Here is a 27,642-nt window from a genome sequence, read left to right as displayed (position 1 = left end):
AATAGTTCCTTTATCTTTGGATGAAGAAAGAAGTCACTGGGAGCCAGATCAGGTGAGTAGGGAGGCTGTTCCAATACAGTTATTTGTTTACTGGCTAAAATCTCCCTCATAGACAGTGCCGTGGGAGCTTGTGCATTGTCGTGATGCAAGAGCCATGAATTGTTGGCGAAAAGTTCAGGTCATCTAACTTTTTCACGCAGCCTTTCAGCACTTCCAATGAGTAAACTTGGTGAACTGCTTGTCCAGTTGGTACAAATTCATAATGAATAATCCCTCTGATATCAGAAAAGGTTAGCAACATCGCTGCAACAAGTTCACAAACTTAATAGTCAGACCCTGTAAGTTGTCCTGAATAAGGGAGTTTCCTAGCTGACAGTTAACCGAGTCCTCTGATGCAATTGTACATTATAACCCAGTTTTGAGGGAAGTATAATTTGTTTCCCTGTCTTCTGCCTTAGTGGCCAGGCATGGGTTGACCTTATTGGGAAGCCTCAGGATCACTGCTGGGAGCTTCTGTACAATGCAGAGATGCAGTAAGGCCGCCGGGGTTTTCCATGGGGGTCGGGTCACACTGGTGCAGTGTGAGTAGCATAATGAGCCCAGAGGCTGAACTTGCCTTTAACTTCTATCGTCTGTACTTGGCGTTTCTGAATCATTAAGGAAAGTTCCAATTAACATTAGGGCTACCCTGTTTCTGAGGGTAGAGAGCTTTCCATCAGGCCCAGTTCCAATACGACGTTCTGGCATGACGAAGGGACACCTTTGGTGCTCAGTGTGGGCCTGTGGCTGGGTTTTTCTTATCGCACGACCCCTATGAGCTAGTCTCCATCTTTTGTGTGATTTTAATATTTTCCCCCCTTTCCCAAAGCTTATGCCCTTCTAGGCTTTACAGTTCAGAAGTACTTTGGCTTTGGTAGTCATCCTTTTGAACCTGAGAGGGGAGGTAAAATGCAAAATATCAGTGCCTAAATTACAGACTGGCCAGATGAGGCCATTTTCTGTGGGCTCTGCCTCAATGGTCGGCCTGGATTTCTGTCAATGGGGAGATACAAGATCTGTGCCAGATGCAGGATTTTGGGTCACAGCATCAGTGGTGAGCAAGGGCTTTGGGTTTGGTGTTTGTGTGTGCAGACCAGGAGAGGCCAGCATGGTTTACTCTCCAGAGTGGCCCTGGCAGCCCCTGAATTCTCCTGCCCAGTCGCCTAGGTCTTCGAAGACAGGCTGAAGGTCATGGTACTTCCCCAACACGGCTTGCATTTTGGGAGTATTGAACTAATCCATTAATCAGGTCTTCAGCTCTTTTTTCTGATGCTTTTTCTTAGAGGGTCAAGTAAGAGATGTTTGAAAACTCCCTGAAAGATAGATTCTCTGCTGTCTCATCTGAACCTCTCACTCATCATCTAAGTGCAATTTTCTTATATTCTACGTCTTTCCCTCGCTCTCCCCACCAAACTGTTCTCCGTAAGGTCATGTTACCATTTGTATTAATTTCCTAGTGCTACTGTAACAAATTACCACAAACTGGGTGGCTTAAAAGAACATAAGTTTACTACTCTCTTAGAGGTCTGTAGGCCAGAAGTCTGAAATCAGTTTCACTGGGCTAAATTCAAGATACCAGCAGGGCTTGTTTCCCCTAATGGCTCTAGAGGAGAATCTCTAGATTCTTTGTCTTTTCTAGCTTCGGGAGGCCCCTGCATTTCTTGGCTCACGAGCCCTGTCATGTATCACTGCAACCTTTTGCCTCCGTCGTCACATCTCCTGTTTTATTTTCTGCAGCCAAATCTCCCTCTTATAAGGACACTTGTGGTGACATTTAAGACCCACCTGGATAATCCACGACAATTGCCCCATTTCAAGATCCTTAACGGCATCTGCAAAGTTGCTTTTGTATATAAGGTAATATTTACAGGTTCCAGGGATTAGGAACTAGGCACCTTTGGGGGCCCCTATTCACCCTACCACACCATTGATGTCCTAATTTTCAAGTCCAATGTCTCCCTTTCAGTCCTCATCCTAGCTCTCTTGACATTTGATACCGTTGGTTACTCTAGGAACAACCCCTCTTCTGACTTCAAGATATGGGTTATTTTCCATTGTTGTGATATTTTATTGTCTGTCTGCCTCTAGAGTGCATGCCCCTGAGTCGGGACCTTGGTTACCTTGTTTGCTGCTTATCTCCAGTGCTTAGTGCCTGGTGCTATCAAACAAGGCAAGGCCTCCTACAGTACAAACTGGATGAGCCTTTCCCACTCCCAGTTCCATCCCTCTCATTCTTATTTCCTTCACTAGCCCTTCTCTACCCATATGGTCAAGATTGGTACTGCCCAAGGCTTACCTCTAGTCTGCTTTTCTCCTCATATGCCAGACGGCTGCAGGTCCAACCGTGTTCTGGGGGCTCTCAAATCTGCACCTGCAGTCCACACCTCGGAATGAATTTCCAACTTTAATCTTTACCTGGATGTCCCACATGTGTGGCAAATTCCCCGTGTCCCATCTTTCCCATCCACCAAACACAACCAAAAAATACTCCTGTGCCCCTTCCTCTCATATTCTGTCTCAGGGAAAATAGTAAGTACCAGTATTTACCGGAGGCACAGCAAGAAGACAGGTAGTCATCTCAGCCTCCGTGTTTTCTCTCTGCTCACGCTTCCCCCACGCCCTCCAGGCACTCGTGTTTGTCACCCTTACTCTCAAATATCTCCTGATAGTTCTTTCTAACTCCCATTCAAGTCCTCATTATCCCCAAACTGCTCCTTTTGAGTTTTGAACATGGTAGAATGACCTGCTCTTAAACTTTCTGGGTGTGTCCCAGAACTGCGGACCATTGCCAGCCATGCTTTCCGCCTCTGCTGAGTGGGCTGTGACTATGGTTTGCATGCCACATGGTCTTGTTCCCCACGGCTGACTGAGCCGGGGAGGGGCACCCGACCCAAAGGCAGCCCTTTCTATAGGCTCCATCAGCCCACAGATGACTTGGGGGGGCGGGTTGGAAAATACAAGCTGAGTAAAACTTGTCTTTTGGGATTTCAGAATAGAGAAGCTGAGAGACTCAGACCACTGTTTGCTGAACAGAAGGGTCAGTAGGCATGGCAAGCATGAGAAACTGTGGTTATAAGAAAGCAGATACTGTCAGTAAGCGGGAGCGCTGGTGAACCAGGAGACAGGAGGGAAAGGAGGACGCTGAGGCCTGTGGGTAGGGTGCTGCTTTAGTGTCTGTAGTTCCTCAGGAGTACTTCCTGAGGCTGGCCCTACTGTGTGATTCCTACTGTCAGATTCCACGCGTTGCTGCATTATTACAAACAAACAAACAAACAAACCCTCGACTGAGTGAAGCCCTGCTTCCAGCAATAAACTGGCCAAAGCGTTATTATGTGTTCCAGAAAGCCCTTATAGTGTTATGGGGAGACATCTGGAAGAAAGCAGCACTGTGAATAAAAATGGCAACATACAGCACCAAACTCAATGTTTATTTCACTTCTTTTTAAAGCATCAGCTTAGGGAAAAAAATGAAAGGTTATATCACTATTTCCTTGGCAGTGGGAGAATATTATGATGACCTTCTTGTGTCAAAAACCAGTCTTTATATAAAAACAAATTGATCTCTGCAAACATAATTTCAGAAAGAAGTACTTGCTGCCATGAATATCATGTGAAAATGAATATAACAGTGATAGAACATTGTCTGATGCTGATCAGCAGTGGGGTACTCCAACCGCCGTGCAGATGCGATGTTTCTAGAGGGCTGCCTTGCAGTTTGCCAACTCTTGGGACAAGAGGGAATGCTGAAGGTCTACAGGACTCTTAGTCACACGACCACATTACTCTCTCAAGTAAGAACAAGGAAATTATAGGTAAGAAACAACATTAGGCACGTGTAATTAAAACTCTGAATGTGGAATATAACCAGAAAGCATCTTTATGTATGTCTCCCACTATCCTTATAACATGTATTCAGTAGGGGAATTTCTTACTCTGTGTAGGACAAAATAAAACCAGGGAGTGTCAGGATTCTTTCGAGTATTCTCGAGCAACAGAAGGTCCCATGGTCACTTCAGATTGTGCTACTGAGTCTCTTCCTATGTCATAATGAAAACTTAGAACTTGGTTAAAAATTAAGTCTTACTTTTACCCCAGTGCGAAGCCTTGTGCAGATGGGAAGCTGTGGAAGTGGAAGGTCTTCCTCTCCTTGCTCCTGGCAGTTTCTGACCCTTCTAGGGTTGGGATGGGGGGAGGTAGAATTGGGGAGGGGCCGATGTGTTGTCTGGTGAAGTTGTAAGTTGGCTTACAGCTTTCAGGGCCTGGTAAACATATAAAGCAGACCACATTGCACAGAGGCTTTTGCGGGTTCTTGGGAGACGGCACTCACCGCTGGTGATGTCTCACCTGCAGTTCCCTGGATTCAGGCAAGTGTGCTCTCCATCTGAGCGGCCCCTTACTTCCTCAGCCCCCAGGAACCTGGTGTTCTCCCTCTGCTTCCCCTCTTCTAATGTGGGCCTGCACCTGAGGCTCCCCCATCCAGCTCTCGCTCGTGATTGCCCCAGATCTGATCTATGAAGAAACACACACACGTTCTTCCCCTAAACAAACTCAGAGGAGCGGCAGCCCCCTTCACTCTGCACAAGTGGCTAGCTGGCTGTTCTCTTCCTACCCAGAGTCCCACTTATGTCCCTTCCTCTTGACATTGGTGACCCCAACCTTTTACTTCGGTGGGAAGTGAGAACACACCTTTCTTAAAATAAATAAATAAAATAAAATAAAATAAAATAAAATAAATAAATAAATAAATAAATAAATAAATAAATAAATGAAAAATCATCCAAATGGCCTCCCTTCAACCTCCAACAATCCTTATGTGACCTAGTATTTCCTTTAGGATGTAGCACCTATTGTTTCTTGGTGCCTCAGCCAACACTTTAATTTTAACACCCTGTAAGTATAATGGGTTTTTGTTTACTTGTTTGAAATTCTAATGTCAGAAATTTGTTGTTCAGATGAAATTCCCCTTACTTCCTCTAGACTCATTATACTCAGGCAAGAAGTGCTCCAAAAGAACAGCCCTCCAAGCTCTCCGGCCAGCCCTGCTTTCTGAAGGGAACCAGTGGATTCGCTCCCTCTTAGCTCAGCAGACCCTGAAACTCTTGGAACTCTTCCACCTGGTGGCCCAGGAGAAGGGCCAACAATCCCAAGACATGGCCACACAGCCCTCACGCTGCCTGGAGCTGGGAGGAAGGAACACACATGCCCAGACACACATTTCATCTGTGGTCCCCTGTCCCCGGCTGGACTGAAGATGCCAACGTCCGGCTAGAGGGCTGCTGAGCTTAGCATGCTGGAGGACTGGAAGGACCGAGAAGGGCTGGAGTGGAGAGGCCCATACGCCTGAGGGATGAGGAGCCAGAAGGGCTGAGACCGGGTGAGGGCAGGAAGCAGGGAGAAAAATCACACATGACTCCAGGACCTTCACACTGTGGACCCCAATCCATCTCGTGGTCTCATCTCATTTACTCCCCTCCCTTCACTACAGCCACACAAACCACCTGCCATTTTCTAAATAGGCCATGCCCTTCCGCACTCTTTTTTCCCCACATTTTATTCCTTCAGGATGGGATACCCTCCTTGCTCTCAATCCCCCTTCCCACTGCTTCTATTCGGCCATCAAGACTGAGTTAAGTCTAATTTCCTGTAAACCCTTCCTGCCACTTTCCCCCTCTGGATGCTGTACCGCTTTTCACATGTCTCAGCCCCCGCTCTCAGTGCTTTATTACCTCGCCTCTCCCTGCTGCTCTCATTGAGTGCGTCTCAGATAAGGACTGGGCCTTATTCGTTTTTGTACCCCCACCGCCTATGAATGTGCTTCAGTGCTGTAGGGACAAACTGCTGTGTAACAAATTACCACAAACGTAGCAGCTCGAAACACATTTAGTATTTCACAGTCTAGGCACGGTGTGGCTGGATTCTCCGGTCAGAGTCTCACTGTGTTAGCCAGGGCTGTGGTTCTCACCTAGGACTTAGGAACCTCTTCTAGGCTCAACGATTATTGACAGAATAACTTCCTTAAAGCTGTAGGACTGATGTGCTCATTTTCCTGATAGCTGGTGGCCAAGAACTTCTCTCAGCTCCCAGAGGCTACCCTTAGGTTCTTGCCAAGGTGCCCCCCGGGCAGTTCACAGCACAGACGTGGACCTGCTTCCAGGCTCGCTGGACACGTCTCTGATTGCCTCGTCTATCAGTAGCCACAGAGAACTCTCTGCCTTTAAGCGGCTCACCTGATTGGATCAGGCCCCACCAGGACAGTCTTCCTTTTGCCATACAATGTAACATAACCACAGCAGAGACATTTCATCATGTTCATGAGCTCTGCCCACACTCACAGAGGAGGGAATACGGGGCTCAATGCGTATTTATAAAATGAAAGAAGATGTCTTCTAGAAATTTGTGTTATAAACACTGCTGTGCAATTGTAAGATTTTATCCCTTGTTATCTTGGAAGGCTTTTAAAGTTGCTTCCTAATTTGTGTTCGATCCAGAACGGTTACATGATACCACTGCAGTGAGCCCAGGTAGGACTGGAAATTTGGGGTGGGTGGCAAGACCTGGTCGGACAGCCAACTGACTGTGATCTCAGGCTAAGTCCCTGAAACTCTGAAATGTCCGATTCCTCCTCATGTATAAAATGAGGAGGGTGGGACTAGACAATGTCTAAGGTTGGCCAGCTCTAATATTCTAGCATTTCTAAGACTAACACATACTGATTACATTTAAATCTAGCCAAGGGACTCATAATATCCAAATTCATTAAAATAGTTCACAAAAGAATTTCATTTTAGATAAAGTTGCAATGATGTGAGGGAAAGGCAATTTTGTTTTGAAATGAACCCCTTCCTATATTGGCCAAACTTGACTAAATATAAATAAGAATACACAACTACATTTTTAATACTTTATATAAAATGGTGAAGAATATTTTGTTTTTAGATGACATATCTGTCCAGTTATGGTCAGAAGTGATTTTCCCCAAGATATTAAAACCTGATAAAACCACTGTTTTATAATACGCTTAATTAACTCAATTGATGATAACTGAAAAACTATCAAAGGCAGTACTCAAATATTATGAGTCAATTCACTGACTACGTGCAAAGCATGTTGAGACTCATATAATTTTGGAGGTTTAAGTGTTTTTTTTCCCTCAAATGATGCCTCTTAAGCTACTAGGACAATTATTTTCTTCTACCCCCCTTCCCCCCCAAATGAGCTCTAATTTTAAACAGGTATTATTAAATTCCACTGAAATAGGCTTCATGCAGATGTATTTGTAAAACATCCCTTTATTGACTCTGCACAGTTATTAACAACTCACATTGCACTTTATCTTTTGAGTGGAAGAGCATTTATTCTTTCATTAAAAAATGAAGCCCCTAGGGCAGCAGCGGGACTCAGCGCCTTCTTCCTATAAACAGCACTGGCCAATTAACGGGAGATGTTTCTATATCAATACAAAGAATAAAACTAAATAACATAATGGATTTCTCCTGCCCTCCATCACCCCCTCCCTGCCAATACATACACCCCTCTTATTTTATAAAATGCCAACAGGTAAACAGTTCCCACGCTGGTACTTCCATCAACCAGAAAGGGAATGTCAACATTTACTTGGCACCACTTAATTCAGAACATCATTAGGGCTGTGTGAAAGGGACAAAAGAAGCACGAGGCCATGGTCATTTCCTCAGGAAGACGCCTTTTGGACAACGAGGGCGGAAAATCACGGGGGGTGTTCATCAGCTTCCAGCACCTTGCTGCTCGAGTTTCTGGAGCTGTTTTTCAAGTTTTGAGATGTTTACTCGATGCATCATCAGAAACTGGCCATTCAAATGAAAGACGGGGATGTCAAATTTATACCTTTCGTACCAAACAGAGTTTTCTGGAAGTGTGATATCCACCTCCTGTAAAGTAAACTGAGACAGAGACTGACTAAAGCTCTGTATTTTAGAGAACATGGAACAATGAAATCAAACTGATCCCCACACTGATTCTAATGCTGAGAGGTTTCTGTTGCTGTTTGTCTGAGTGAGGTACAAAGTGATCTGATGTCCCCGATTTCCACAACTTGACTGATTTCATTATATTCCCTAACTCCCGATTTTGCTCCGTTTCTGTTATACCCGTTACATTCACCATCCAGGCACTACTCAGTTCCCAATGAAATAAAGTATGTCCCAACTGGGAACCTGCTTGAGAGTCAGGAAAGACGTGTTTGGGTTTTAAAAATGGGAAAAGTGACATGGTTTGCTACAGGAGAACACTTCCATGGAAATGACAAAATAAGAGGAAAGGAATAGGGACAAAAGTTTAAAGAAAGCACAAATATTGAAACTGCTGGTTAACTTTGACTCATATTAACAGTCAGAGTAAGGAAACCAGTACTGCTCAGAGAAAAACACTTAGAGGTAATGAGTTTTATGGAAATCAGCACTAAAATCTCTCTCTGAAGAATAGAAAGAAAATTTAAATGAAAAATCATTTAATCTCTTTTCCTGAAGAAAGGAGCTGGGCAGATACCTTACATCACACACACTCTCTATTCCATGCACACAAAGCCACACTGTACCATGTTACCCTGTTCTTATACGGCTCCAGGACTTCCTTAGCTTCTTCACAAAGGGGACATGGATCCTGCAGGAAGAAAAAAGATAAAGCCATTAAACCCAAAGAATGGCGTGCGGCCTGACAGTAACCACAAGAAACAGATTATGCCTATTTTTGAGGACTGTTTTCTACCAGGTTAATTACAGTTTTATTTCCAAGCAAAACACTGCCACTGAACCTTATAAATAGCTAGTATTTCATGGTAAATGGGCTCTCAGCCCTTTTTAGTTGTTTTGTTTTGATTTTTCTCCATAAATAAATCTATATATCTAATAAATCCAGATGCTTACTTTTGTTATACATACATAGACACACACACATATACAGAGAGTACCAAAAAGATTGTATACACATTTTAAGAAAGGAAAACTGTATTAAAATTGTAATACTCAATATATACCGATAAGAAAAGATGAATACAAGTCACGCTTGGCCTCTGCAATTACAGGAAGTGCTCAAAGTGGTTACCATCAGTGCCCAGACACTTCTGATTATGGCGAACTACTGCTTGAGCAACGTTGACCAACGTGTCCGCTTGTATATATTTTTTGGGCACCCCTGGTATATATACACATGTATCTATGTGCGTAACAAAGGTAAGCATCTAAAACTATTAGTATTGTAGACAGATATAGAGTACATATAAGTACATACACAATACACTTAGATGCTTACATTTCCGTTATTGGCTTCATCTAATTGATACTAGGGCTTGGTCCACCCTAGGTCAGGAGCATCTTCCCGGCAGGGCTGACATCACCACAATGGCTTCCAGCTCGTTTTGAATGGGGGCTCTGAGCTTTGCCAACCTGTTTTTCCTAATTAATCCACAGAAATAAACCCACTGGAATGGAGTTAGATAGTGAGTGCCTCATGTTTAAACAGGGAAAAATCTCTATTTCGGATGATGATTATACCAACTCTTTAATGTTTAGTCTGTTTTCTCATTACAAGTGTCAGCAATAAGTTTCCCAGGTAATTCTCCACCTGAGGAGCACACAAGTTTTAGCGCCAATTATTGTTTGCATGCGAAGCACGTAGTGGAGAAGGGTGTCGAGCGTGCCCGGGGTCATTGACAGATTTTAAAGGCTTCTCAGCTCTTGACTGAGCTCAGGAATGAGCATAGGTTCTCTTTCATGAGCACAAGTTAGACTCAACATCATCAACGCTTAGGTAAAATCTGCTTGTTAACATCACAGGAAGAGGTGAGCTGTTATGTAAAACAAAGGCGCCCTTCCTCCAGCTTAACTCACAGCTTGTTTTGAAATAAGGACCCAGACCTTTGAAAGGCAGTTTTCCTCCCGAAGTGTCTTTCTGAATTAGCGTTACTATTAGCATTATCAATAAGTAGATTATGGATAGTCTGTGATGCTTTAAGGTAATCATGTTGACATTTTCTGAGAAAGTTTCAAAAAGTCAACAGAGGATCTTAAAAGCAAAACACGAGTAAGCTAAATTGCAGAAGTACCAAATGTACCAACATTTTGCTTTTATAATAAAAAATTTTAGTAGAGCTTAGATCAGGGTGTTTTTTTTCTTTTGATTTTGTTTTTAAAAGCTGGTGTTCCATTGAAGTCTGTGCAAATTATCGTGTGTGTGTGTGTTTCTATGGGGAAAGGTTCATGAAATTTTAAAGAGGTCTATGAACTGAAAAGGGAGAAGAGTGTCGAGTGCTTGGGGTCATTGGCAGATTTTAAAGGTCAAATGGTCTGGCCATTCAAACATCCTTGTCCAGAATTTTTCATGGCACCAACAGAACACTTATTTATCCTAGCTTCTGAATTGTAGTGAACATTTGCTGGGTTGACTGCCAACCACCCACTCCTGTTTCTTGTAGTGAGAACGCTGTGATTTTGCCTCACAGGAACTACTCTCAGCATGTTGCTGACTCCACCCTGTACAACAGGGTAGGACATCTGACTGAGACTGACGCAAAGGGCACACCCTATCCCTTTGGCTATGAATGGTTTGAGGATCAGCCAATCAGAGCCAGCAGATAACCATGAAGCCCGTGCTGAAGTTTCTGTAGATATCCAAGATGCGAGATCTGGGGCTTGGGATCGCTGCAGTCACCCGTGAGAAGAGTCCGAGTCAAGACAGATTTAACCTCTGGAGGATGCGGAGCTGAAGAGACTAGTCACATGCTTAGTTTCAGAATGAAGCTACTCCTGAAACCAGACCAACCCCTAAAAATCCATTTTTTGTTTAAGCCACTCTGGGAAATACTTTCCATTATTTATAATTGAAGGAGATCTGATACAATGCCTTTCCTTTCTCTGGATTGCGAATTCCTGAAGGTGAGAGTGATATCTTATTATATGCTAATGACAAAGATCAAGGGTTCAGTACAAATTTTAAGCTCAATGGAAGACTAGTGTGGGTTTTTTTTTTTTGTTTTTTTTTCTTTTGCAAATGTTTTCAGCTAACTTGGCTGTTGCTCAAACTGAAAAATTGTTCAGGATAGTTAGTCTGAGTGAGCACCATCTGCCTTAGGGGATTATTTTATTTTTGTAGTTAATTCTCACATGCATTTCTCATTTGTAAAATAGTTGTGTTCCATAATTTCCAGCAGTGCAATATATACTTGTGGATATGTAGTTTAGATGAACTATTCTCTTGAAGAAATTAATTTTTAAAAACTTCTAAAGCTTTGTTATTAGATAACCATCAGATATTTTCAAATTGCTAAAATGCCTGACGTCTGAAAAATCTATGAACACAAGACCTTTTTCGTTTGAACTGTAGTATTACTCACTACAGTTAATGCTATTACCTTGCACTTTATTTCTATTTTGTTTATAAATCACACAAAGTAATGTTAACAAGCAAAAGGAAGTCAGTAATGCTTATATTATAAATTTCAGGGGGAAATGCTCTTAAAAAATTTAAACTAGCTTTCTGGCTTAAAATTAGTGTTAGGGTTAAGGAAACAAGTATAGCCAACCCTTGTCGTTTGTGGACTCTGTATCTACGAATTCACCTAGTCATTAAACCTTATTTGTAACTCCAAGATCAATACTTACAGAGCTTTGTAGCCATTCACAGGCATTCACACGTACTGAGCAGAGAAAATCAAGGGTCTCCCCAAATGCATGTTGCCAGCTGAAGTTCAGCAAGAACCTGCCTTCTTCATTCAGTCATAGTACAAACACGTCCTTTTCACAATCTATTGAGTGCCGTAGTTTTGGAATTTCTGTGCTTTTTGTTGTTCACTTGCTATTTAACATGGCCCCCAAGCACAGTGCTGAAGTGCTGTCTAGTGTTTCTATGCACAAGGAAGCTGTGATGAGCCTTATGGAGAAAATACTGTGTTAGGTAAGCCTTGTCCAGGCATGAAGGTAGAGTCCTGTTTGGCCATGAGTTCAATATTAACGAATCAACAATATGTACTAAGTAAGGTGTGTCAGTGGACACACACAGAAAGCAAGGTTATGTAACGACCAATTGACAAAAATGTTGTTACCAGAAGCTCATAGGAACCTAACCCTATATTTTCCCTAGGAGCAATGGTTCAGGATTTGTTAATTTTGTGTTTTTGGTGACTTTATAGAACGTCACCATCACAAATGAGAACTAAGTTTCTCAGTGATATGTTTGTAAACATCATATTGTAATCTGATAGTTCTTTCTTTCAATGGAGGCATCATAGGACGATAAAACATGTTCATGTCCCCTCTAAATGTGAAACTATGAGGTATCTGGGTAGGAAACACTGTTGTTCCTGGAACTGAAACACTGAGGAGCAGGTCTGAAGAAAGTTTATTCCTTTGCTTCTTTTCAACATTTTTCTTCTTTGTTAAATGTACAACTTTCCTCACCCAACAATTTTAATACTTTATGTTTTTAAAGCAGTAATGTCACTTTCCCCCTCTGTACCTTTGTGAACAAGGTCAGCACAGGCAGAACAGTCTTGGAGGCAGAGAGATTTCTCAGGAAGAGTTGAAAGCAGTATTTGGCAAGTTGCATGCTATTTCCTTGAAACCAGAGCATCTTAATTCTGCCAAAAGAAAAATAGACAGTAAACTTATGTGCCCTAGACTTGCCTCTTTATAATATGAACAGTAAGCTGCAAGCCTGTGTTGGAATTTGAAGACTTCAGAATTGCTTCTTGGAGTCCATGCGTGTCAGAGAGGCCCAGATGTTTGGCAACTTGCCACGATGCCTCCACATTCACTGTATTCCACACAAAACTGAATTTAGAATGGGAAAACAAAATCCATATTTATGGATTAGCCGTGTGCTTAATCACTTGGATTCTGTAAGCAAACTGCATGGGTTTGTTAATTTGAACACAAAATTAAATTTCACCTGCAGATTTTGCCAGCATCCTGATGATCCCATAAAATGTGGAGGTTTCCTGAGATGGTTTTTATTCACAGAGATAGCTTATCTTATTAGCAAGCATGCAGCAACACCCATCTACTCTCAGGGTGAAGGAAACGATAAGTTGGCAGCACAAGTCCCCAGCGGAAGGTTAAGGCTAGCACCTCTGAGATCCACGGGCCTCGGCTGCAAGAGATGGGGAAACACAGAACTGCACTGAGAGGGACTATGGGGAGGATTAGGCAGACTTAACTTGTCAGAAACAAAAATCTCCTCAACTCCTTAAGAAGTATTTTTAAAGGAGATTGCCATCATTTTTGAAAGCATACACATATGTGCTAGTGTTTCTACTGGAGATACTCCAATAAGAACAGTTTGAAAATCACGCTATGTCCAACACTAGGCTTTGAGGCTCCCTCCTCCTGTACTTTATTCAACATAAGATACCTTACTTGTTCTAGTTATTCTCCTGAGCCTCCAGCTTTGTCCGTAAAACGACAAATAAGATCATTTCACTGTTAAAACATATGCACTGTTGCCTTTATCATTTACCAATATTCCCAAGATGAATTCATCTCTGGGTTTTTCATAACTTCGCTTTACTCTGTCTCTTCAACTTCGTCTATTACTTTCCCCTCCCTTAGCTTGAAAAGTTGTAGCCACACAGATTCTCTTCCTGTTCCTTGAATACCCAAAGATCATTTCTTCACCAGGATCTCTGCACTTGCTGTCCCTCTGCATGAAAAGCCCTTAAGTAGCTTCTCCTCATTTGGCCTGGACTCAGTCACCTCCTTAGAGATGCCTGCGTGACTTTGTTACCCATATCGGTTGGCCCACCACTCTTCTTCCCTATACCTTGCTAATAATTTGCTTTTATCCTTCATTACCCAAAATTATTTCTTTACCTATATGTCCCTTCTACTACAGTGTGAGTTCCGTAAGTGCAGAAACTTGTTCACCCTGGATCTCCGAGCATCTACAATTAACCTGGAACATAGGAGGTGTTCAGATATTTGAATGTTAAACATATTGAAGTGAGCCTTGCTCCCTCTCTTTAGTCTCACCTCTAACCCTGCTCAGGAACTCAGTGTGCACAGCCATCACTCCCTGGGCAGAGCCACATCTCCCTGGGCATTCATTGCTGCTCAAGGTATCCAGGAAATTGGGGCCAGGGTGCTGCATCTGGTCCCAGGCCCTGTACCACCACCTAGAATCTCCCCCTGCTCTGCTCCACAGCAGGACTGGATTAATTGCATGCTAATCCCTGCTGTAACCAGGCTTCTCAGTGTAAGATAAGCCTTAAGCTCATTTCAGACAAAACGGTATGACTTGAGAGAAAAACACCAACCCATATCAAACTAGAATAAGGATGATAGGACAAAAAGATCAGATTCTAATCTATGAAAACAGCAATCTTTCCTTCACTCTTAAGCCCTTACTGGATCTCCCTGCTAACTGAATAATCATGGGAAGGCATAAAAAAGGGATGTGATGAGAATTTTGCAAGGATCTGCTACCCAGCACTATTCCAAGGTGGAAAGTAGATCTAAACCATTTCACAATATACGGTGCTACTCTGAACTCAGTGTTAAGCCCTGGTATATGGATTTTCCAGAAATTCAACAGAATCAACAGCTCCTGTGCCAACAGTAGCACACCCTCTCATAGTATGGAGTTATAGAAGCTCTACTAGCTGGAGGAGAAAGAAAATTAAAAATTAGTTTTGTTAAAGTAAAGGCAGAAAGACAGCCCTTGGAAATGAGAAGGCTCAGGCCATCTATGGCAGTGACATAAGACTACAGACAGGGTAGTAAACTGCAGCTACATGCTTTCCATGGAGGGATTTAAGATTTATTGATGTCTGGCTGGCAAAGAAAAGAAAACTTATTTCTTTTACCTAGCTAGCTGAGTTGAGACTAAGGTGTTAAGGCTTTAAAAAAAAAAAAATCACATTCACAATGGAAATCTGCTCCAGTATTTCCAACATGACAAAACACAGCATGTGGTCTTCGTTGTACCCAAGACAAATAAAGCCTGCCATGGTAAACAGACTTTCTATTCATTCCAGATTTGCTGGATATTTGTTCAACCAACCCAGAGATCTAAGTGAAGTCTCCAGCGATGCTACAACCATTCTATTTAAAACTAATTCTCTTTTCCACTGTTAGTCTCCATTTCTACTTTTTTACATGTATTTAATCACTTAAACATTGCATACTTGCTTACTGAGAAATGCATAAGCAGTATGTAATTTTACTACCTGCATATTTTCCAAATACTGTAAGGCACATGCATTTTGCCACATTGTTAAAGTAACTTATTTCTTCGCATTGTAAAGTTATACTAGAGCCTGATGTAAAGAGAAAGCTCCATACACCTCTCCTAGGCAGAAATGAGACATTAAGGCTGAAATTCTGAACACTGGAGTCCACTTAATTCTAGAAATAAAATGTAAAATGAAAAACGATACAGTCTAATTCGAACTCTCCAATATTCTTCTTAGACTATTTTATTAACTCTGTAAACCCTAAAACCATTGCTGTCAATGTCACATGCACCGAATCGTGCCTTCTTGAAGTAAAATCTTAATACGGGCTACTCTGTCAATGTGACATTTTCATTAGTTCTATTATTTTTGAACAGTAGCTCAGCAGTATGAAAAATATCCTGTAAGGTGGTCTCTGCCTGTTAGCTCACGACTGTGAGAGGACAACAACCTTTTTGATTATGTCATTGAATTTAGTCATGAAATATATGTCCTTACTATACGCAGATACAATTTTATCCTTTGTATTTTGTCATATGCCTCTGTGATATGAACAAAAAGAGCTGTGTTCATAATATCAAAGAAGCACAATTGGGTCACCTTTGTCAGACAAAAAAAAAAAAAAAGCAAAAGGCAGAAGACTGGATTTAGAATGTGCCTAAAACAAATTCCACAGCACAGCTTAACAGTAAAGATGGGGACTCCTGCTGTTCCAAGTCCATGCTGCCAGAGGCACAGATCACCCTGAAAGATAATGGGAGTGCTGGCTTTTCAACAAAACTGAGGCTGACTTCAGTGGTGTGTATAGCAGAATCAAGTACAACGTGGGGGCAGGACTGATTGGCCCAATTCAGCACTCCTTGAAGGAAGAGAAGGAAGATAACTTTATAGCGTTTTCCCTATGAAGCACTGAAGGCATACCATTAAAGCAACTGATTAGAGGGTAGAAAGAAGCCAGGGTCATTGAAGCCTTTATTAAAGATTGTTCATTTCTTTCAGGAGGAGCTGCCTGGGCTATGGCTGCACGTCACTTATGTGGGGCTCTTGGATTCTTCCAACACTGTGTGTGTCTGATTAGAAGGGAAACGACATTGTTCTCACTTGAGTAGAGGAACTGACCTTCACTGACCAGAATTTTTATTCACACAGAGCATCGTTTGGCCACCAAATCTCCACCTCACGATTCCTCATCAGCGAGCTGCAGTGTTAGTTCCTGTGCAAAGTCAAAAAAGTCTATAGAAGTCCAGGCACCACCTTGGTTATTAACAGGTAATGTTGGAGCTTCTTCACAAGAGTTTAATGTAAATTTAACTCTGAGCTGACATTAACCCAACACTATTCTGTGAGCTCTCACTGAACCTGTGTTCCCTAAAGAGGGGCTTGGGCCTCCACTTAGTCATTTTTGCCATGTGAGAGACGGTAAGTGCTCCGTTTAACATTCATTACCGTCTAAGTGTAACATCCCCGTTTTTACCCAAATGACTAGAAACACACGTGCGTGCGCACACACCCTCTCTTGGTTATAAAACCTGTATTTTAGATTACTGACAGCTTATGTAATGAGGTGAGGTTGCTCTTAGGGACTCATCTGGGTCACTGGGCTCTACCTAATCCAGGTGAACAGGGACAAATGAATCCTTGCCAGTGCTCTTACGAGCTTTTTGGTCAGTCAACTGCATCCAAACACCCCTCTCTCCCAAATAAGTGGGAGCCTAGCCTGGGATTTTGGGTGCAAGTGTGGAGCCAAGAGTGATATATATAAGGGATGCAGCCAAAGCTGAAAATTGAGGTGTCAATTCCAAGGGGCTAAGTGGGGCTAGAATGAGGCTATAGAACAGAAATGGGAAGTAGGGAGGAGAAAGCCCAACCTTCAGTGGGGCCTTGACTCACAGGCGTGAGGGGGATGGCAGGTACTTTTCCAGTACCTCAGCCCAGCAGTCCGGGTACCTGGCCAGGGGAACTGCCTAGGAGGTGGAGCCAACTCAGATGAGATGTTGCAACAAAGACCCCAACCTGACTAACTGTGACCCACCTGTGAGCCCATTTCTATGTGAACTTATGCTCAGCTTCATTCTTTTTCATTGAGGCATAATTGACATACAACATTAGTTTCAGTTGTACAACATAATGATTTGACATTTGTGTACACTGGAAAACAGTCACCACAGCTTCATTCTGACTGTGCAGTTGGGCTGCTCATTTGATTCCTCCTAAGTCACGGAGCTGTGAGTGGACCTATATCAAGCCCCAGCCCTGGGGAGCCAGAGGCAGCCTCATACCACGCATCTACCACACTCTCACAGCTTCCACTCCAGATTTCAGAGCCAACAGGTTCCCGGCACAGTGAAGCCAGGAGAGAATCAGTCCCAGAAATGAGTGACTGGTCAGAGAAGTGCCTAGAGACAAAGCCCCCTTTTTCTTTCCCTTCAGATCATTACCATGACTGTGGTATTTCCAAGTATCTGGCTGTCTCTGTTCCTCTGTTGGATTCAATGGTTGCTATGTTAATTTACTTTCAACACACCACTCTGTGAAAAAGTTCTTTAACTGTTTGAAGTGTGGGCCTTGCCTATCCAGTAAGATTGCAGTTTCATTGAAGGTGTATTATAGCATTTACATGTCTACCAAAGTACATGCATTCTGCCCTCATATCCCGCCCCCTTCAAATCCTCAGTAAAATTAAGCCATTATTTTTTTCTTCCTCCTGCCTGGTAGTTAGCTCATTTCTTTCCCTCCAGATAAAATTCTCACATGGAGAAATCCACTCCGCAGGCTAGATACAAGCACAAGAATAGAAAGATGCACTTCACTGGATTCAGGAGAAGGGAGTTAAATTCTTAACTGAAACATACAAATACAGGGGAGATGACAACAGGGACAGCTAATGGACAACTTCAAATGTTATGAGAGAAAGGAAGAGAACTGTGGGCTGAGACTGGAGAAACGGATCCTACATCACAGAGGATTCTGGATATGTAGAAAAAAGAAGCATTCCAAAATTGGGTTAAACACAAAGTCACTTAGGTAGGAATGCCGTGGCCTATTTGACGGGAGACACGGGAGGGTTTTGAGTAAGACAGTGGTGTGATTAAAACAGTGTTTTGTATGATTCATCTGGCAGCAGCACGTAGGATAGACTGCAGAGGAAAGGAGAATGGAGGTGGAAAGAGGCAGGGGTCAATTATGACAATCTGGGCCAGCCCGGTGGCTCAGGTGGTTGGAGCTCTGTGTTCCTAACGCCGAGGTCAAGGGTTTGAGTCCCACATGGGCCAGTGAGCTGCACCCTCTACAGCTAAGATTGTGAACAAACAACGGCTTTCCCTGGAGCTGGGCTGACGTGAGCTGCCCAAGGTTGTCGGGAACTGCCATGTGCTGCCATGTGCTGCCAGGTGCTGCCAGGTGCGGCCAGCAGCCATCATGAGCAGCCAGCAGCCGCCATGAGCTGCTGTGAGCGGCCAACTGATAACCGGCGACTGACTGCCTCAGCTGAGGGGAGCACAAAGCTCATAATACCAGCATGGGCCAGGGAGCTGTGTCCTACACAACTAGACTGAGAAACAACAGCTTGAACCGGAGTGTGGGGGGTGGAAGAAGGGGGAAAAGTTTATGACAATCTAGATGTGGGGTGAGAGCCATTCATTTATTCACTCAACAGTTATCTAATGTTTCCCATGTGTTCGATGCCATTATAGGTGCTGGGTGCAGTGGTGAGCAGGAAAGCAAGATACCTGCCCTCATGGGGTCCATATTCTAGCGACATGAAGGAGTCTGTTTAATGTCAGATAGTCACAAGTGGAGAGGAGGGAGGAAATAGGGTGATGTGATGGGGACTAGGGCAGGGCCTTTGAATAAGGTGGTAGTCTGAGCAGGTGTCGGTAGAGACTAAAGGATGAGGAGCAACTGAAGGGGGAGCATTTCGGGGAAAAGGAACAGTAAGGGCAAAGGCTCTAAGGCGAGGACAACCTTGACTTTCAGAAGAAACAGAAAGGACCCTGCGGCTGAATCACAGTGAACAAGCGAAAGAATGGCAGGAGACAGGGTTCAAAAATGGTCTGTGGGGGTTGGAGCCTCTAAGGCCTGTGGGCTCTGTTAAGGAATCGAGGTTTTATTAATAAGTACAGATAGATTTAGAGGAGGGAAGTGACGTGAGCTCATATACGTTTCTAAAAGGTCACTTTAGCTGCTGTGTGAAGAATGGGTTGTTGGGGGACAGAGTGGAAGCAGGGACCCGTTAGGGTGCTACTGCAGTCGTCTGGGTGGGAAAGGGGAGGACTAGGGCAGAAACAAGGCTAATAGGACTTGTCAATGAATTGGACATGAGGCATTCAAGATGATGGCAAGGACAATCCCAATTTGGGCTTTGAGCCTCTGGGGGGTAGCAGTGCCATTTACTGAAATGAGGAAAACTGAGGCAGGAAGAGCTTGAGGGACGTCTGGGACTGAGAGCTCAGTTAGGGACAAGTTGGACCTCAAGTAGAAAGTGGTACATACAGGTTTGGTAGTCAGGAGAGAAGCAAGCTTGAAGATAAAAATTTGAGACTCCATCAATTTAGGATTTATATTTACAGCTAAGGAACTACATGAGATTATCTAAATAATGTAGAAAAAGAAGAGGACCCAGGAGAGATCTTTGAAGTAATCTAACATTTCGAAGTTGGGTCAAGAGGAGTAAGAAAGGTTGATGAGGTCGGATGAACCAGAAAAGTGTCATCACAGAAGCCAAGGGGAGAAAGTGTTTCCGGAATGAAGGAGTGACCCATTGTGAAAAAGAGTGATGAGGGTTTGGACTAGGATAGCAGTAGTAAAAGAATCTACCACAAATCAGATATGTCTGATGTTGCTTCAAACGAATGAAATCTTCCAACCAACGCCTATGCATGTAATGAACGACCTTGTTTGGTTCTTGCCTAATTTAACACCTTAACTAAAAGTAGATATTTCTGGTGAGGATGGAGGCTGCGGGTTGGGGGAAAAGATTGAAGGCAAAAGTTGAGGGGGTGTCTTAAAAAGAGATAATAAACGTAAAAATCTCTATAAATTATAAAGCAGAATAGAGAAATAAGGCTTAACTGTGTATTACAAAATACTACTAAAAGGTATTGCCGTGTTTCCCCAAAAGTAAGGTCTAGCCAGCGAATCAGCTCAAATGCATCTTTTGGAGCAAAAATTAATATAAGACCCGGTATAATATAATCTAATACAATACAATATAATACTGGGTCTTATATTAATTTTTGCTCCAAAAGACACATTAGAGCTGATTGTCTGGCTAAGTCTTATTTTCGGGAAAACAGGGTATTATTAGTAATAATGATGATGATGATGATTGTATTGACTGGCCTCAAATGGAAAATTTCAATCTCTCGTATAGCAGTCTCAAAAATAGGGAATTGCAAAACTGAAAAATATTTCAAACAGAAGTAGTTGAAAATTTCAGATTGTGGATATTACTGAAACAGGAATTCCTAAGACATGATATCGCTGATTTAAAAAAACCAACTCTGGCACCAGGTATTGGACTGGCTGACTCAGGAGTCACAAAATTACAGAACAGGGCACTGAAATTTAGTTTTTGAGGAGTTGCCGTTCCCCTTGATTGGTTCTGAACAAAGGCCAGTTCCCTTCCAGTTGCTCCTTCCCAAATACTTGCCTTTATGTTTTCAAAAATGGAAAAATTCAGTACTGCTATCATTTTAACAGTCATGTCCTCAACCCACGTATATCAAACAGAAGCTTCCCAGGTAGAGTGGTGACGTTGGATTTCATTGATCATCTTTAAAGGGAAAACTTGTTCCAAAGTACTTTTGAATAAATTGTATAGCGGTCAAAGTAAATTTAAATGAACACAATTCCCACTAAATCATCAGCCAGAAGAACTATGCACAGATGGTATAATTCTTCATTTACAGTTTTAAGATCACTCTTCACATAGTTTCATTTGGAATTCAGCATGTTTGAAATTCTCTGGGTGCATTTTTTGGGTGAGGATTTCATAAGGATAAACCCCAAAGACAGGCAACTGCCACTAAGGAGTTTGGAGATGCTGGGCAATTCCTCATCTCTTTAAGTCTCAGTTTCATCAACTGTGAAATGGAAATGCTGCTCCTTGTCCTGTTCTCTCAGTTTACAGAGATCTGGAGAAATTGTGCACGTAGGCTTTGGGTGTCCAATATCCTCCTGGTCAGAGAAGGGGAAATCGCATGCAGAAGAAACGCTGTGGCAATAGCCCATGACTTCATGACCCCAAAAAGAAGCTGAAGTAGTTTTAAAATGCTAGACCTTTAAAGAGGACCAAAATTCATGCATAGATCCAGGCAGAGGTGTAAAGGCACTTGGTCATCACAAACTCACTTCTCTAGCTCCTCCATCACAACAGGAAGCCTTGCATCACAAAGGACCCAGCAGGAAAATAAATGGAGGAGGTTACATTATAGAGTGGCCAGGCACTCCTCTCACAGTTTGAGTATCTGAGATGGAAAAGCACCTTTGAAAAGGAAGAATAATATATATTTCTTTATTACCATTAGACACATTTTAAGAATGATTTTTAATGGCAGACCCTCATCATTTTGGCATTGTCCTCCCCGTCCAGAAGCACCACTGTTCGCCTAGGCGTAGAGCAAGCCGACATACGGGAAGTGGAAAGGGGAGAGGAATCTTTAGTGTAAGCAAGGCTTTGTTTTAGAATCTTTGGATTGTAGTCACACTTTCCAGATCATTGCTTCAGAGGAGTCTACTCGGTAATGGGGTTGGTGTACAAGATGATGTCAGGGAAGGGTTTCCAGAAAAACATTCAGCTGAGAAAAATGAAATGAAGATGCTAATCCAGGACAGTAATGCACTGTTACCATACCTCCCTCTACCTCCCAGGGGTCTAAAGGAGATTGTGGACCAATTCCTGTCAACACACAGGGCTTGCACACACTGTACCCTTCCCCTCATCCTCAACCCCAAGGATGCTGACTCAGCATCTGGCCCAGAGCCAGAGAGGCGTATTCTGAATTCAGAGTGTGCCACAGTGTTCAGAACAATTACGACATAATGGCTGCAAAGCTGTTCCTGAAAGCCAAGAAAACCTGAGTAATGTGGTTGGGTTATATCATACATAAGGGCTTAATAGAGTTTAAAAACCAATTTGAAAATTCCTTCATTCCATAAAGATAGCATTAAGACGAGGGCAAAATCTTTCAAGTCAAGGGATGGGAACCAAGTACATAAAGAATTAGCAGACTCCTGTCCACATTATTCTTAACCAAAATGACCCACCCATTCCCTTTGAAGATATCTCTGATACTTAATACTGACCCAGAAAGAAGGCAGTTTCATTAAAACATCTCAGTCCTATTTGTACCCAGTTAGTTATGCCAGTTTCATTGCTATTTAAAAAGCACACAATCCCATTTTCAAAAACAACTGTTTGCAATTCAAAATCTGTCCATTCAGGCAACGTCTTCCATTCATCACTGACACTCCACCACTTCCATTTCATCTTGCCAAAGAGGAGACGTTATCCTCATGACCACATAAGACCTGAGAGATGTTTCATTCATTTTAGCCATTTTGTAGCAAAAGACTTTGGGACATTTGAATTACTAAATCTAGCATTTCCTTGGACTTGGGATATCAACAATACAGAGGCCTGTGAAGCACAGTGTTCAATCTGGATGTTGGGAACCATCCACTCTTGAGGTCAGACCCGAGCATCCCTCAGTTACGTGAAATTCTATAATCCTCTGAATCCTAGTCTGTTATTTGACGCTTAACACCTATCACTGATAGAATACATTGGAACTGGGAAATGACTTTGGAGATCCTCTTGCTTTATGGATAAAGAAACTAATATTTAACCAAAGCTTTTCATACTGTATTTTTTTGGTCTATTTCTCTATGGCCTATTTATATACATAATGAAAACAACAGAGAATTTTCAGGATTAAAAGGGATCTCCAAGTTCAATCCCCCTTCTTTCAAAAAAAAAACAGCTCAAAAGCTTTATGCATGAATCCTCAGAGTATACCAAATAACAAATACCACATATTTAAGGCTTAATTTAAGGATGGATAAAATGAGGAAAAGTCTCATTTTCAGATGGCAGAATTCTTTTACTATAAGAATGAAGTTCTGATCTCTAAATGTAAAAAGATACAGATTAACTTCACTTTTGAACCTGGAGAAATGGAGCTGAATTTAGACCTTTTTTCTCAGTCTTATGTCCTAAGCTGCCCCAGCCTACTGACTTTCTACTAAATAACAGTATCCTTTCTCTTAGTTGATTGGAAGAACTAAGAAGTAAACTTTTAGGAAGAGTTACAAATCAAAATAATTCAATCTCATTGTCCTTCCTCCTGACAAAGCTAGAAGCCATTTTCCCATTGTTTCATGGTTAATATGAAAAGCACAGGAACAAAGAGAGGAAGTTCATTTATTTCCAGTAGTAACATTCTGGTTTCTGCTGCAATTCCATTGGCAACAGAAGGAAGCAGCATATACCATGACTGCCCCATTACAACACAAAAAGCTGTTGACTTTGAACTTCTTTGGAATGTTAGCAAAGTAAAGATGTTTGTGACTTTTCTTCAATATCATTTGGGCAACGTAACCTTAAAATAGTGACCATACATAGGCCTCTATCCTTAATGCAAAACCAAACCAAGATATGAGTGCCCCAGGTAAGCTAATAATTTGGTATATCTTCAAATGGATACTCTTCAAATATTTGCTCAATAGGTATTTGGGTGAGGAGTTGAGCATGGCAGGCCTGGAGAGAGTGTGAAGACAGGGCTGGTGAAGCCTTTGAGCTTGCATGTTCCATTCAAACAACAAAGGCCCTGCAAGTGACCAGGCCAGATCTCCCTGGACGGCAGTTTGGTGACCACCTACGTATTCTCAAATATGCCCTTCCCTATTCCAGGCTGTTTATTAATAACTGCAGCACTTATAACTGCATCTAGTAACCCCTTGAAAGGGGTTATTGTTTTATATTCTTTTCTCTACCTTGTTGCATTCCCAATGATGTTTTCCTACTCCTTACAGGGACACTGTCTTTTTATTTCTATAACATGTACAGTGTCTGCAATGTACCAGGTACTAGACATACAAAAGCGATTAACATATTTTCCTTGCTTTTAAGGTACTCACATCTTGGGCAGGAGAAAGATTTACAAACAAATAATACAATACCACAGTGATGAAGCCTGTAGCGGTAAAATGGTTATTACCAGGTATTACTGGTGAAATGCTCCGAAATCCTTGGAGATGGGTACTTTCTTAAAATAGAAGGTATTTTGAGTTTGCCTTTATCTTTGGAAACCTTCGTTAGGGTAAGGACTGAAATAAAAAGAGAGTAATGTTTTTGTGCCTCTAGTACCCTGTGGCTGTAAGTGGCATGGGGAGTTAGAGATAGGGGATAATACCTATGTGAAACTTAGCCAAAACCTTTCATTTTGCATGTTCTTCTTCAAATGATTTTGTCCCTCGAACTTGCTATATGATACTAGAGGAAGGATGAAGGAAACTCGCTTAGTCCCTGCTACCTGTGTAGCACGTCTCTGGATCCAGATGGTTTCTCCCTTTCAAAATAATTGCAAACAAGATTAAAACTGCATGAAGGAACTATTCCAGCTGGCTTTTGGCTTCCTCTGATGTACACTCCTTGAATAAAACAGTGGCAAAATTAGATTTAAAATAAGAAACATAAAAAATCTTACGAGTACCAGATCACCTCAAAGTCCTACTAATATGTGAAACCCTGAACCCTGGCATTTGAGTAACTGAATTCACCAGCTAGCTACAGTATGCACATGTTATGAAATACAAAAACTTTAAAAATGAAAAAATAACTGATTTTGAAGGCATAGCTCCACATTGCCTCTGGGTGCTTAAGAGTATGACAGAGCCAGGCATCTGGAATAAAACAGAAATACAGTCCAATAAATTCTCAAGCTGGAAAATCCTCATTTCTATTACCATACCTGCCCTCAATGCATCTAAATAAAATCACATCGCCACATTTTCCTCGGGTGAAGGAGACAAAAACAATATTGATCCTTCCTTGGCAGGTGGCTACTTCTGACCACAGCAAGCATGAAGAAAGAAAATCTGGGGAGTCTGCTTGTCTAAAGCACCAGCCCCACTAATCTTAATTTTCACAACAGGACATTTCTGGTTCCAGGCAATTCCCCAATAGAGCAGGACCCAGGTTATTAGGCTATGACATTTCACACAAAACCATGATTAATTCTGCCTTACTCCAATATTACTATAATCATTCAATATTTCGAGGGTATACCTTTTTTCCAAGTGTTTTAAATCTCAATGTATACAGCTCCAAATATGGGTAGAGAGTTTCGTATATATTTTCATAAGCTATTGCTCAGATGATTACTAAATGAAAAGAATGTGGCCTCTAACAGCCACTTCAGCTTACACAGTGTCATGCACACTGAGACGTGTAGTTACAGGAGCTCTGCTTATGTTGGTAAATGTGCTAGAAATGGTTGGGGATGTGACAGATCCTAGACACCATTCCTGCCCTAGAGGAGTTGAGACTCTTGGGGTCAAACTGGGTTATACTGTGAATTTTTTTTCAAAAGTGCTCTAAAATATAAAGTACTACATAAAACACTTTCTGTTAAGAAGCAAGAATAAAGATCACCAGGCCCAAAACTCCTTGTGAAAGACAGCCTTAAAACTGGCACTTGCCTATTCATGTTAGTAATAATTTAGTAGGGACTTTGGTACTTCTAGCCTTACTAAAAATTTGTATGAGGTGATACTTGTCACGAGGAACTGATAAGGCTAAGTGTTTGTTGAGAACCGCACAGTCTCTGATTTATTGTCATTGTTCAGCACCCAGAGGAAGGCTTTGCCCGCTCAAGCAGAGAGGAGTCCAGGGGGCCCTGGGCTCACGACGTTCCGTACTGCACCTGTCCCTCGTCTCACCCTCAATTAAAGGTCAGCGCGGCTGCTCAAAAATATTTATTTAAAAAGGCAGTCATCTCAGCGGGCTGCCAATTGAGATTATATTGCCACTTCATAAAAGTTCATTAAACCGGGGACGGGGGTATCTGTGAATTACTACAAATAACACGAAGTTGAAATGCTTTCTGCTTTTTTTTTTTAAAGCTGCCTTTTCCTACCCATTATTTTGTTCATTTCCCATCGCGCGCGAAAATACACGTACAAACACACACACACACACACACACACACACACACACACACGAACTCACTCTCACTCTCTGCCTCCCCCCCCATCCCTCCCCCCACCCCCGGGGTTCATGGATTTATGGCTCCCGGTTTAATTAAAGCTCCTCTAACGACAGTCGCAATCGGCTGCGTGCAGCACAGCCAGGGGCTCGCCTGCGCCCCTCTCCCGCCGCCTGCGGGCTCTGGGCAGGGGGGTCCGCGAGCGCCCACCTGCCGGCGCCGCGCCGCCGACACCCACCTGAGCCTCCCGCCGCCTAGGTCGTCGCTTCCGCCCTGCGCGCGGCACTTCCGCCTGAGCCGCCCGCGCGGGCTCCGCGCCCCGCACTTCCGCCCGGGATCTCCGATCAGATCAGATAGTCCCGCTGAAGGGTGGCGGGGCCTGGGCCGTTAGCGTGAAAAGAAAGACACAAAAACCAAGGCCGAAATGTAAAAAAAAAAAAAAAAAAAAAAAGGGGGTGGGGGGGACGGTCACGGAAAAATGACCCGGCGTATTTGGGGACCATTTAATAATGAGGGTCGGGTGTGGTAATCAACTTTTTGAGAACGTGCAGACCATTTCATTTTAACCCCTAGGGAGGCTCACTCATCCATTCATTTAATGTTTAATGTTTACCGTCTTCCTCTGGGTCCAGACTGAGCTAGATTATGAAGAACACAATTATGAACTAAACTGGCAGCTGTCCCCTCCCCAAACTTCAAGTTGTGTAGGCAAGTCAGACGTTAGGAAATGATCCTAATGTCACGTGTTCACTGAGCTTAGTGCTTTGAAAGGGAGGGAATAATGTGAAAAAAATATGAGTGTGATATAGTTAAAGAGGTAGCTTTGGGGCTGGGGTGAGTAGGGCCGGGCTGGGCAGGGACCGAGCTCTGCAGGACTAGGAAAGGCTGGGCCTGGAGGGATCCCAGCATGAGCAACGCACAGAAGACGGACTAGTGTGGCTGCAGTGCAGAGGGAGTGGGGAGAGAAGTGGAAACAGCCTGAAGAGGGGAGGCAGGCGTCAGGCCATGCAGCGCCTTTCAGGTTTGCACAAAAGGTAGCTGGAGGAGTTTTTATCTTCCTTTGTTTTTGTATGTAGGAAGGAGGTTGAGTTGATCGCCTTTCCATTCTGAAGGGATCACTCATCTTTAGGAAGGAGATGAGTTGAGGTTGGGGTAGGTGAGCAGAGTACAAGCAGGGAAGGCAGGAGGCCACTAACT

General features: G+C 42.8%; 1 protein-coding gene and 1 long non-coding RNA gene across 4 annotated transcripts in view; one reads left to right on the top strand and one right to left on the bottom strand.

The window, feature by feature from the left end:
• Nucleotides 1–7,308: 7,308 nt before the first annotated feature.
• LG03H5orf63 (linkage group 03 C5orf63 homolog) lies at nucleotides 7,309–26,841 on the bottom strand. 3 transcript variants are annotated; one of them, XM_074328543.1, is made up of 5 exons: nucleotides 26,684–26,809; nucleotides 12,958–13,158; nucleotides 12,526–12,646; nucleotides 8,620–8,676; nucleotides 7,309–7,958 (listed from the first exon to the last, which is right to left on the bottom strand). In XM_074328543.1, exons 3-5 carry the CDS (start codon nucleotides 12,637–12,639, stop codon nucleotides 7,782–7,784), a joined length of 348 nt encoding a protein of 115 aa, XP_074184644.1. In that variant the 5' UTR covers nucleotides 12,640–12,646; nucleotides 12,958–13,158; nucleotides 26,684–26,809; the 3' UTR covers nucleotides 7,309–7,781. The 3 variants fall into 3 exon arrangements, with proteins under 3 accessions (XP_074184644.1, XP_074184646.1, XP_074184643.1); XM_074328545.1 differs by lacking the exon at nucleotides 12,958–13,158 and having other exon boundaries at nucleotides 7,309–7,946; nucleotides 26,684–26,841; XM_074328542.1 differs by lacking the exon at nucleotides 12,958–13,158 and having other exon boundaries at nucleotides 26,684–26,840.
• Nucleotides 10,437–27,642, top strand: part of LOC141570664 (uncharacterized) — a 79,683-nt gene continuing 62,477 nt past the window's right edge. The window contains exons 1-2 of the long non-coding RNA XR_012494954.1: nucleotides 10,437–10,946; nucleotides 16,388–16,507. This is a non-coding gene — a long non-coding RNA (uncharacterized LOC141570664). The remainder of the gene's footprint in view (nucleotides 10,947–16,387; nucleotides 16,508–27,642) is intronic.

This window comes from Rhinolophus sinicus, linkage group LG03 (genome assembly GCF_036562045.2).
Source record: "Rhinolophus sinicus isolate RSC01 linkage group LG03, ASM3656204v1, whole genome shotgun sequence".
Classification (NCBI taxonomy): domain Eukaryota; kingdom Metazoa; phylum Chordata; class Mammalia; order Chiroptera; family Rhinolophidae; genus Rhinolophus; species Rhinolophus sinicus.
This window is presented reverse-complemented; position numbering and strand designations above follow the sequence as displayed.